General features: G+C 30.8%; 1 protein-coding gene across 1 annotated transcript; it reads left to right on the top strand.

Moving 5' to 3' along the window:
- Positions 1-7,399: 7,399 nt before the first annotated feature.
- LOC115997954 (transcription factor bHLH68-like) lies at positions 7,400-11,577 on the top strand. Its single transcript, XM_031237378.1, has 9 exons — positions 7,400-8,060; positions 8,287-8,617; positions 9,146-9,226; positions 9,354-9,419; positions 9,715-9,780; positions 9,961-10,020; positions 10,384-10,431; positions 10,756-10,803; positions 11,152-11,577. The coding sequence occupies exons 1-9, from the start codon at positions 7,801-7,803 to the stop codon at positions 11,287-11,289; spliced, it is 1,098 nt and encodes a 365-aa protein (XP_031093238.1). The 5' UTR covers positions 7,400-7,800; the 3' UTR covers positions 11,290-11,577.
- Positions 11,578-13,240: the final 1,663 nt, after the last annotated feature.

Below are 13,240 nucleotides of genomic sequence, written 5' to 3'. Positions count from 1 at the left end.
TATATTATATATATATATATATATATATATATTAATAATCCATGTTTTCTGATTTCCTCAGAGTACATTTTTGAACACGCCGGTCGTCCTAAGATGATGAGAAAATAAATCGAATCAATCTAATTTATTCAACACCCAAGTGTGCAATTCTGGGCTCAAAAAATCCCAACTCATATTAAACTCCACCTTATCCCGACCTAAAAATAAGTCTTAAATGAACATATAGGATGTATTTGGTTCACACATGAAAATCATAATCCAAAAAAAAAAAAAATTATGACAAACTTTATAAAATATAGGCATTTTTGTCTTACGTATCAACTAGACTTTAGCTAGGGCGATAGTCCCTGCGATCCAAGCTCAATACTCCACGACCCCATCTCAACAAGTTAAGAACATAATTAAGTTCAAGTTACATCCCATACATTATTCATTTATATATAAATATTATTGTTAGTCTTTTTTATATACAAGTTTATCTATTGAACATTAATTTTGATAAGAATTATAAGAATTTATCATTTCGAGTAAAAAAATCGTTCAATCACCACTAGCAGTATAAGCTTTATTCTAATCGGTTAAAGTAAAATACTTTGTTTATACATAATATGATATATATATATATATATATATATATATATATATATATATATATATATATATATATATTAATAATCCATGTTTTCTGATTTCCTCAGAGTACATTTTGAACACGCCGGTCGTCCTAAGATGATGAGAAAATAAATCGAATCAATCTAATTTTATTCAACACCCAAGTGTGCAATTCTGGGCTCAAAAATCCCAACTCATATTAAACTCCACCTTATCCCGACCTAAAAATAAGTCTTAAATGAACATATAGGATGTATTTGGTTCACACATGAAAATCATAATCCAAAATAGAACAAATACTCATAATATCTTCATATAGCTTTTATATCATTTGTATGCAGACTTTTGTGTAGTGTACGTAACTTAAACACCTGCTTTTGAGGAAGATAAAATTAAGAAAGACGTAAGGTCAAATTTCACAACCAAAAAAAGGAGAAGAAGAAGAAGAAAATATTAAAGACGAAAATTGAAAAATAAGAATTGTTTTCTTGGTAATTGTGAGCATTCTCTTGGCAAAACCCAAAATTTTGACCACTTGAAAATTTGTGTAATAATTCTGGTTTCTTGGCATCTTCTCATTAAATTACCGTCTTGCCCCTCACGTTTTATCGTCTTGCGGTTACAAGATCCTTACAAAACGATACAGCCAAAATTATGGTTACAAAAAACGACATAGCTTAGACAAATATGTGCTGCATCACATGTTGACAGTGTTTTTTCGTTAAGTACGTATCATGTTTTATTTCTTTTTAATATGTGTTAGGTTTCTATTATAGACTAATAACAAACTTCTAAAATTTATGCTTTAAGTAGTGCGGGAGAAAGTAAATCGTAAGTTATTTAATCAGTCTTCAATTTTCATTCTTTTTTTTTTTTTTGGTTCTGTGTCAATTTTTTTTAGACTAACCCTTGAACTATTGAGTATATAGTTAAGTCTCGCGAGACATCATGTTTTTCTTTTCATTGTTTCTTTTTATCTAAAGTACTACTAACATTATTTTCAAAAAAAAAAAAAAAAGTACTACTAACATCAACATAAAATAGAGTGACCACTTCTATGGCTCTCATTGAAATTGAAAAAAGATCACAAGATCGAACTCCAGTGATATGATATTAACTCTTTGGGCTACAACATATAAGGGCCCGTCTTTTGAATTTTTGTGGCCACATTCTTGTAAATAAATGAGAAGAAAATTAGGAGAGAGAATATTGAATTATGTCAAAGATTTTGAACGATTTTGTCATAATCATGTTCAATTAATTAGAGGAGAGAAGTGAAAATTGCATAGCAACTTTGGTAATCAAAGAAATTTGGGGTTGGGAAAAGTTGTAAAATTAATAGAGAAAGGAAGAATCTCTTCAATGATGGTGACTGGTGTTTGATTTGAGGAAAAAATTGATGAATTTTAGGCAAAATAGAAAGAGGCATGAAAAAATGTGGACCCTCTAAAATTGAGGCCATATGCAGCTGTGCTCTTAGGCATTAAGCACAGGCCAAGAACTAACCCTAAACAGATGGAGAAAATATATTGATTAGATATTACATTATAATAGAGTATATGGTACTAAAAAAATCAACATAAAATACATTAATTAATTCGTGAATATTTTTAAAAAAATATGAATATAAAATTAAATATTGAGAAGTGGATCAGGATACCAACAAAATTAATCAAAAGCACTATGAATTTCTAATAATTACTTATACAATAAGTAAATACTGAATTAATTTTTTTTGGTAAATTTACAGGGTCTTTCTCTCCGTCTGTTTAACGATACGGGGTTAAATACTGAATTAATTATACTTCTTGTACCAACAGAATTATGTTGTTGATGATAATCTATGGCCAATTACCGTAAAAATTTTCAATTACCATTTTTAATTGAAATATTTTGATTTAATGATTAATGAATTTTAAAAACTTTGATTATCGACTAATTCGATTTGAAAGTGTTGATCAAATGAATTGCTATTAGTATATATATGTTTTATTTTTTAATCTATAAATCGTACTAATAAACTAGTTTTACAATTTTTATCATTTATATATTGATGTAATGACTATTTTATGGTGATTATTATGTGAAACTATAGGTTAAAACATTTTAAAATTTACTAGAATACCTCAGTTCGGTTAATAACCGAATTAACACCCCTAGACATGCATGCAATCCTTTTCATAGTAAATACCTAATAGATGAGACTCAAATTTAAAATATTTTTTTACGAAAAATAACACTGATATCATCAAACAACTAGGTACTGGCTATACCGAAAATATTTGATATAGTATTTTTATTTTTATATAAAGATTTCCTAGTACTAAATTGATAAATTCCTAAAGATTAACTTTGAGGTAAACTTTTAGGGTAAAGTCCATTAACTTTAAGGAAATTTTTATAAGTTTATTATTTATATTTTATTAGTTTTTCAATTTAATATTGTAATTAAGTTAATATATTTTTTAATAAAATTAATTTTTATAGAGAATATTTATAGAAAAAAAAACTATAATACAAATTAATTTGTTGTCATAGAGAGTCAAACAAAATCAAAACTATTCAATTATTTAAGAAATGTTCAAAACTTAAAATCAAGTAAGCTACTGAGAGTACGTGCCTATATTATCATTTAGTTGTCACAATGTCACCTAAATAGGTGATTTCATAGAAAAGTTCCAATAAATAAATAAATATATATATATATATATATATATATATATATATATATATATATATATATATATAGAGAGAGAGAGAGGCTTAGGCTTTAGTGCGAAGAATTAAAGGCTGGAGGTAAAACATGCAGATAAATCTCACCTGCAGAACAACTGCTCTTTAAAAGAAAAAATTCGCCACCAACAATGTGCACTAGAAGATACAACAATGTGAACCAAAAGACACAACAATGTGCACTGAAAGACAAAAATGTGCACTGAAATGCACAAAGATGTGAAACAATTATTTAAAAGATTAAAATTATATATATATATATATATATATNTAAAAGATTAAAATTATATATATATATATATATATATATATATATATATATATATATATAGAGAGAGAGAGAGAGAGAGAGAGAGAGAGAGAGGATCTTCAACAGAAATCATAAACAAACAGAAATAATAAACGAGCAAACAAGATTCAACTCAAATTAGTAATTAGTGATCAAGATTAACTTATCTTTAAAATAAATAAAAAAAAGTTCGCCACCCACAATCTTTCACAAAGTGCTCTAAAAGGCTTAATAATGTGTAGTCTTAAGGCAAAACAATATGCACTTTGAAGCCACAAAAATGTGCTCAATTTGGAAGGCTAAACAACATGTACTCTAAAGCAAAACAATAAGCACTTCGAAGGCACAACAATGTACTCTAAAAAGACACATCAGTGTGCACTAGAAAGACACATCAGAGTGCCCTGAAAGGCACATCAGTGTGCTCTGAAAGATACAACATTGTTCTTTGAAGGTACAACATTTGTACTCTACAAGAAGAAAAAAATGTTCTAAAAGAAAAAAAAAATTAACTTACACAAAATTACCATAATGCCATTGCATTTTTTTAAATAGCTTCGTTCCGAGCGGTCGGTGTGAATTGCACCATTAGGTATGCATAAGTGCATCACATAGTCTTCAAAAATACACCAGAATAAAATGCACAAACGCACCAGACACACAAAAAAAATGCATAACCTAATGGTGCATTTTCGAACACTTTGTGGTGTATTTATTCATACCTAATGGTGAGTGACAGCATGAGAGCACGAGAACCTAACCCCATAAATAAATAAATAAATAAATATAAATAAATATATATATATATATATATATATATATATATATATATATATATATATATATATATATATATATATATATACTAGTTATCAAATGAGTCCATCTTGTTATGAGTCCGTGTAGACAAATTTGGGTCATTGAATACATGAGATCAATGGCTTATATTTCTGCGCAAGTGAAGTGCACAGTTGCGCAGTTGAGCAAATCTAAGTCATTGGTATCAAGTATTCAATGGCCAAAATGCCGCTTCCCAAATTGGGTAAAAGTGTAAACCGGCCTATTGCTGCAGAAGTCAGAATAGTAACACCAGAGATAATATTATTTTTGTAAAGCAGAGATCCAGAAACAAGTTCACGAATACCATCAATATATATCTACTGGAGGAGCACCAATGAAGGCAATCATAAATACAGAAGTTGCGTTCAATAAAGTAGGGATCATCAAAACACCAAGCCATCCAATGTAAAGACGGTTTCAGTGTTGGTTATCTAGTAGTAATCAAAAGACTCCAATTGAGACTAATAATGATCAATTAATTGATCCAATTGATAAACAAGAAAAGACCCCTTTTTATATTCCGATTAATCAAAATCCATAAATCAATCAACCTAATTCCACCCCGTCCCAACAATGCATTTCTCGGACCAAGAAAGGGGAACTACTTGACGTTGCATATTAGAACTCATTATTAACGCTCGATTCGCATCATTATGTTCTATTTAAGGAATGAGAGAAGCTCCAATAGAAAAATATTGGAAAGGATAATTACTTCGAAGATGAACTTGATTCATGTCTATATTTTACAAAAACGCGAAATCAAAGTGGGACATAAGTTTTCAAAAAACGTGAGACATAAACTAGTTGGAAGACATGGAATTAAAGGTATCATTTCAAAAATTTTACCTAGACAAGATATGCCCTATTTACATAATTTCATACTCGATCTCATAGATACATATAGAATTCTGTGGAAAGCCGTATTCGATGAAAGTCGGATGTATGGCTTGGATGGAGATCTTTCATATTTTTCGAGATCGAAGGTATGAATTTATTTGTTTAGTGAGCCTTTAAATCTAGAAAGAATACAGAAAAAATAGACTAAGAATCTTTTTTTTGAGACGAACGAACTCTTGTTATATCAAATTCTACCAAAATATCAATTTCAATTGAAAAACGAAATTTCTTTTGTTTTTTCTATTGGGTTTTTTTCTCAACATTTCTATTGACAACAGTGTATCAAACAATTATAATTCATTTTAATTGTCAATTTAAATAAAGATAAGTGAAGTGGATCTATTTTTTGTTTCAAAGATTCCAAAAATAACAAATAAATAGAATTAGAATCCGAAACTTTTTTTTATTTATCAGAAAATTCTCATACTGCAATTTTCATTTTGCATTGAATAGAAGATTTAAATTTTGTTTTGATACAACCCAACCCGTGTTGCCTCGAATAGAACGGTAAAAGAAGGGTGGACTTACGGGAACACTAGCCACTAAATCAGAATTGTCGATTCGCCATTTTTCGGAATTGGAAAACGCCGGTTAGGAATCGGAACCGTGATCAACCTAAGTCAATTGTAGGCCTATAATGTGTTGTTAATTAACCTGCTATAGGAGGTAAAAATGGTTTAATTGAATCATTCTTCCAAATTCAATGGCTTATATGGAGCTTTTTATATTTTGATGGCCTAATTGCACTTTTCATAAAAGCTGAATAGCTTATTTAACCCTTATCCTAAATAAATAAATAAGGCAATGGTAAAATATAAAAATATATGATTAAAAAAAAAAACTAAGAGCTTAACCTTGAGAAAAATTGTATGTCTTAACTAGAGAAAAAAAACATTGTGTTAAAATGACAAAATTAGTTAAAAGAGGAGAATATTAGAATGTCTTAGCGTCCGCAATAGAGATTTTGGGGTGGTTCTTGAGGAGATTTAATCGTATGTGGGAGAGGGAGAGGGAGGAGAGAGAGAATTTTAGATCTTTGCAGGAAAATCTTAGTTTTTGTCAGAATTGTGGGTCCTGCCAAATTAGTGAAAGTTGTCTCTTAGTCACGTGAGGCGCATGCGTGCACTCCGCGTTATTCTAGAGCTTCTTTTTTTTTTTTTTCAAATTTCTTTTTTCAATTTTTTTTTTGCTTTTTTTTTTTTCNTTTCTTTTTTCAATTTTTTTTTTGCTTTTTTTTTTTTCCTATTTTCCTCTCCCTCCAATTTTCTCTTTCAAATAACCACAAATCTTATAGAAAGCTAAGTGACATTTCTTGAGAAAATTACACAACTTGAACAAAACATGTAAATCTTATATGCACAAGCAAGTATAACATTGGTTATTTTATATATCTTAAACCAAACATTCCCTTAATGTCACTTATTCTACTAACAAATTTTAAATTCCAGTTAAGGGCTAATGTTAAAATAAAGCTCAAAAGAAAAAAAAAATGTAGAAGTGTAAAGGAACAACACAAAGAGCAAATATATAAACTATATATTGAGTACTAAACTATCTGTGGGAGAAGTCCATAGATAGCTCCCATGAATATTTAAACTTGAAATTTTGTGGTTATCAAGTTAATTGTCCTACCAACTCAGTTGGTGTTGTCTCCACTATAACTATAGTAGTATAAACTACATAATAATTAAAGCATATTTTACCTAATTAAAGTTACTTTGGGATATAGATAAACTCATCAATTATAATACCTTCACGGACTTGAGATAAAGACCTAGGATACATATAATATAGAGTTTAATTTGTTGAATGGCCGCAGGTCACGGTGCACCCAAAGTGAGAGTAGTAGAACTTTGGTTTTCTTTTTTCTTCAGCTTTTTTACTTAATGAGAATTGCCACACCACCTTTTCTGTCCACTTTGATGATAAAGCAAAAGCAAGGAAGAAAAGGGAAAACCAAAAAAAAAAAAAACAAACAAACAAAGAATTAAAAAATAAAACCCAAAAGCAAGAGAGAAAGAAGTGATACAACAAAGACATAAAAAATAAAGGTTCTCCAACCTCCATCATTGTTCCTTCAAATTTCTCTCTCTCTCTCTATAGACTTATGTGATTGGGATTTCTAATATGCTTAAAAAATTCTTGTATTTAATGAAGAGGAGGGAGACCTAATAAAGGTAGCTTCTCTAAGAAAAACACAAGGGCTTGTTTGGGAGGGAGAAAAGTAAAGTACAAGAGAAGGCCAGGAAAGGTCAGCACAAAAGTGAGAATTGAGTTGAAGAAGAAAGAAAGTGAATTGATGAAGAAGCACCAAGCAAGCAAATAAATAAAGCTTTATATTTGCCTTGTTAAAACTCTCTACTCTTTGAGTTTTCTAGGAGAGATAGATAGATAGATATAGAGAGAGAGAGAAAAAGAAAGAGAGAGCAATGAATAGAGGTGTTTTGCAGAGCCATGGTTGGTGGAGCATCAACACTAGCATGAGGCCTCCCACATCTCATCATCATCATCATCATCATCAAGAAGCTTCATCAGCTAACACTAGTACTTCTCCTTTCATGGCTTCTCCTCCCCCTCCCCCCACCCCCTTCTTCACCCCTCCCCCACTCCCATTTTCTTCTTCTTCCTCTTCTTGGAGTGATACCCACCACCACCTCCCTCCTCCTGACTCTTGGAGCCAATTTCTCCTGTAAGTCTCTCTCTCTCTCTCTTTCTCTCTCTCTCTCTATAGCAAGTAAGTGTTTTGGGGATTATAAAAAAGTTGTCGGGATTAGATGTCATAGATTCAATCCATGTTGTATGTGTATTATGCATGTATGTTATGAATTATTTAGGTATATGACTGTTGCTCAAAACTGTATATATGAGCCTAAAGCCAAATCAATAAAAACACAGAAAACATTATTTCTTTCTAGGGGAGGGTTGGTGGATGAAGAAGATAAATCTGGGTTGAGTGCTAACATGGAGGCTGCGAAGAAGCTGGAGAATTGGGAGGAGCAACTACTCAAATTCGACGACACAAAGAACCAAGAAAGCAGCTGCTATGTCTATGGCGCCGCCGCCACTGCACCAAATAATGCAGAATTTGCAGTAGCAAAACAACCCAACAATAACTGGTCTCAATCTTCTTCTCCAAAATCTTGTGTTACCACTTTAAGCTGCCCCAGTAACATGTTGGATTCTTGTAACAAGATTCTCATGTCTGATAATGCTACCAGACATCCTCCCCCAGATCACTCATCTGAGGTACTATAATCCACATGTTTGCTGTCATTTTCTAATTAACTCCTTAATCCCAACCACTAGTGACAAGGTTACAAGTTCGACTCCTAGCAGGAGCAGTCTATTGTCCTTCTTAGATTGAGTCGGTCAACAATAGATAACCTAGACTGGTTTGCCTTCTTATTGTCCGGCAGAATTTACTACTACATACACTCGGGTAGTGATTACAGATTTCCCTCCTCAGTAACAAATACAACAATGATTTAGGGTTTAGAATTTCATGTATGGATTTGTATATAAAGGAATTAAATCATTCTTGATCTGGGAATAGTTCGATTTTGATTAAAGTGTAGCATGGGTTATTAATAACTACATATATATACAGAATAATTAAGTTAAACATGCACCACCCACTTCTTTTTCCATGTGGACCCTAATTTTCATTTGATATTTATGTATTGATTGTGCCAAAAAAAATTTCTTCTGATTAGCTTTAATTTATATGCCCTTAGGAGAATTTATCAAGCTTTATTTGTCTTCATTTTTGTGAAGTGTAACAGCACAGGTACTACTGGTGGGGCACCTAAGAAGCTTAGGGTACAACCTTCTTCAACTACTCAATCTACCTTCAAGGTAATTAATTACCACTGTTTAAACACACTATCTATATAGTGTTCCTTTATCTTTTTACTACTAATCTTGTCTTTAATTTGTCATCACTTTATAGTTTATATTTCAACTTTTTCTCCTAATTAAACAGGTGAGAAAGGAAAAATTGGGTGATAGAATTACTGCCCTTCACCAACTGGTCTCCCCCTTTGGGAAGGTAATTAAGCTCTAATTAAAGAATTAGTTTTCATTTACTCGGGATTTCATCTCTAATCAAGATCTATCAAAGATTCTAACATCAATATTAGTAATGTTAACGATTAAATCGTGATATAGAGTATATATAATCACCACAAACTGGTAGAGAATATATAGCAGGTAGCTAGAGAATTGAAGCAAGTTAAAAATACAAAAAGAAAACATTAAAAAAGATATGTTGTTTAGGGTTTCCTGATGGCAGACAATTAAGAAAAACCAAATAAACCTGTTTTTATGTTGCTGTGTTTTTGCAGACTGACACAGCCTCAGTGTTGTTAGAAGCTATTGGATACATAAGATTCCTTCAGAGTCAGATTGAGGTGATGTTTAATACTTGTTCCCTCTTTCAATTTCTCAAACTTTCATGAATTTGGCTCTTCCATTCATCTATGGTTAAAGCCCCATTGCCAGGCATGCATGCATTCTTTAATTTCTTCAACTTCAAAATGCATATATTTCATGTGTATAGTATTATATTTTCTCCTCCTTCAATTCTGCAGGCCCTTAGCTTGCCTTACCTGGGCACTGCAACACAAACCATGAGGCACCATCAACGACCTGTAAGATTGATATAATAATTTTTGTTACTTATTAAGTCTCGAGATCAAAATTAAATTCTTGATAAAAAAAATAAAGTTAAACATTTTTGTAAAAAGTGTATCATGTTAAAGAGTTCTGAATGATTAATAATAAACAAATGAATAATAATGATGTTGCATTGTAAGATTAATATAATAATTTATGTTACTTATTAAGTCTCGAGATCAAAATTAAATTCTTGATAAAAAATAAAGTTAAACATTTCTGTAAAAAGTGTATCATGTTAAAGAGTTCTGAATGATTAATACTAAACAAATGAATAATAATGATGTTGCATTTATTGATGAATGATTAATATTAAGATTTGTTTACATAATTTGCAGGTTGTTCAAGGGGAAAGGAATTCTTTATTTCCTGAAGACCCTGGTCAGGTATGCTTTATTGGATCCATTGCCTTCAATATATATACCATTATTGCTTATGGAAATAAAATTATTATTATCTTATTTTCAGAAAGCTAAAAATAAATAAATAAAATAAATATTCTTTCTCTGCAAAAAGTGAAGTTTTCCAAGCACAAAAAAAGCCTGCATCTTTATACAGTAACTCTAATTTCACTCAGCTCAAACAGAACCTTAAAAGGCTCAAAAAATGAATTTACTAATTAATTAATTCCCAAATAAAAAGGAAAGTTTAATTTAATTACTGTTTGTTAATAAATGGAATCCTCTGATCTTTTTTCTCCCTAATATCAGCTCTTGAATGACAACTCCATGAAGAGGAAAGGAATTTCCCATCATCAGGTATTTTGTAATTTTACTTTTACCTTAGCTTAAGTCAATTTTAGCTTGTTTGATCATACTATTAACTGCTTGACTTGGTTAAACAATTAATAAGTGTAACTTTTTGTAACAACTTATTGTTCCAAAACACTAAAATTAAAAAAAACTGTTTAAAACAACTAATTTACAATATTTTTTTTAATCCACTAACTCAATCAGTTTATCAACTATTTACCAACCTTTGTCATAGACTCATAGTCGAGCATGACTCTTTGCTCGTTTTGATAATAAATTGAAAATATGTTACACTCCAATAACTTACTGATGGATTAGAAAAATAGCTAATTCTTTTTTATTTAATTAATGAAGGATTTGGATGATGAATCAAAGAAGGACTTGAGGAGCAGAGGGCTTTGTCTTGTCCCGATATCATGCACGTTACAAGTTGGGAATGACAATGGGGCGGATTACTGGGCTCCGGCGGCTTTTGGTGGAGGTTTCCGATGATCGGAGAGATCCAAAAAATTCTAATCGAATTAATCGTCCAAGATGCAGCACACAGTACTAGAAATTAATTAATTAACGACTTAATTAGAATATAATCAAGGCTGGGTATAATCTAAAGACTTGCTCGCTATAACATCATGAGCAGTCAATCTGCTGAAGTTATAAGGTTGATTGCTCATGATGCTATACATTTTATTAGATCAATATCGTCGAAGGTTGTTTTAATGTGTGCTGTCTGTAATATTAATTAAGTGATCTTAATCAATGTTATTATCCTATCTTTTTTCATGGGTTAGTAGTGTTGGAATTGAAGCAATTCTTTTGGAAAAAGACAACAAATGAGACTGAAAAGAAGTTTGTACCGTGTTATATAACCGTCCCATGTTGTTGTCTATAAATGTAGCGAGGACGCGGGGTTACACCTTAACCAGAAGTATAGTCCGGTTCAGGGTTAACCTCTCTAGGACCAAGAGAAGGAAACACAAGTTGAGTCTGAACAAGATTACAATACTCCTGGTCAGGGTACGTGTAACCCCGTTGTCATATCGAACCTGACTATTGCTCATACTTAGGAAGGCAGTCAGAGGATAAGAAAGAAAGTTTATTTTGTTGTGTCGTATAAAATGAAATGGGAGTTTATATACTGAAGGGCTCTAACTAATCTCTCCATTTCAGCCACAAAATAAGCTAATTAGAAGGAACTCGCAAATAAGCAAGCTAATTCGAAGGAAGCCACAAAAATGAGAGTAAATTGTGGAAGTTTAACAAACTCCCTAACAAAGTCATGACCAGAAATTTATTGTGGACAAAATTAATAAACTAACAGAAACCTTCTTTATTGAATAATTTCCCAACAAGTACGTGGATCATTTCATTTATTTTCTGTTTCCAGAAGAGATCGAGATGTACATCAAATAATTAAAATAAAAATATTTTTGATTTCTAATTTCTTCAAATGCAAATGGTGGTATTTTGTTTTAAAATGGGTTGTGAGTCTGTCGTATTTTTTTGTAGTATAGTATTTGTTCATAGTTACTTTCTCAACTTACTGAAGCACATAAAGAGTCAACAGTTCCCTCCATTGAGGTAGCTACTTTCTCAACTTACTGAAGCACATAAAGAGTCAAACCCTCCATTGAGGCTCAAACCCACTCCCATCATCCATGTAGAGTGTAAATCGGGACACCAAGTACCACTAGACCACAAGGTCTTTGGCGAATCTCTCAATTACAAATTCAAATTTTTACTAACACTTTTTAAATTAAGCCCATCAAATAATTATTTTGAATGAAGGCACTAGGCAATATATACTTGATTATCGATTAAAAACAATGATGTTTACGTGGTTTGGACGTCATGTCTAATGACGTGAATAACTGAATTTTATATATATATATATATATATATATATATATATATATATATATATATATTGTTTCATACTTCCATTATCTGAATACCATATAGTTTTATCCAAACATTCGTTAGATAATTTGAATATTGTCATTTTTAGGCGTAGGATAACGAAATATGGACAAATAATTACTTAATTAGTGTAAGAGTTATGCTACATCCTTTTTAAAGTTACTTTGTCATCATGTCTTATTATGGTATTAATTTTTTTTTAAAAAAAGTTTATTTACTTCCTAATGTTCACTTCTTGTGATGAATTAACTAATGCGAGTTAAAAAACGAATTGATATAGATTTTGTTTGACACACTTAGTTGAAAACCTAGTAATTAATAAGCTAACTAATTGAAATTAAGGTGTTTGATAAAATTAATTGGTGAATAAGTTTATCAATGTTTTAAAAAATAAAAGGATAAACTGAGATATTATGATTTTGATTAATAAAGTAAAGATGATATCATTTTTGTAAATTAATAAAGATAAAAAAAACAGTTAAAAAAAGTTAAAAGGTAATAGCTTATGTTGAAACACTACTTGAGG

Source organism: Ipomoea triloba, chromosome 12 (genome assembly GCF_003576645.1).
Source record: "Ipomoea triloba cultivar NCNSP0323 chromosome 12, ASM357664v1".
Lineage (NCBI taxonomy): Eukaryota > Viridiplantae > Streptophyta > Magnoliopsida > Solanales > Convolvulaceae > Ipomoea > Ipomoea triloba.
This window is presented reverse-complemented; position numbering and strand designations above follow the sequence as displayed.

Coding starts and splice junctions, on each gene's coding strand:
- LOC115997954 (XM_031237378.1), top strand. CDS start 7,801: ATGAATAGAGGTGTTTTGCAGAGCCATGGTTGGTGGAGCATCAACACT. Junction 8,618..9,145: donor CCCCAGATCACTCATCTGAG/GTACTATAATCC, acceptor ATTTTTGTGAAG/TGTAACAGCACAGGTACTAC. Junction 10,804..11,151: donor AAGGAATTTCCCATCATCAG/GTATTTTGTAAT, acceptor TAATTAATGAAG/GATTTGGATGATGAATCAAA.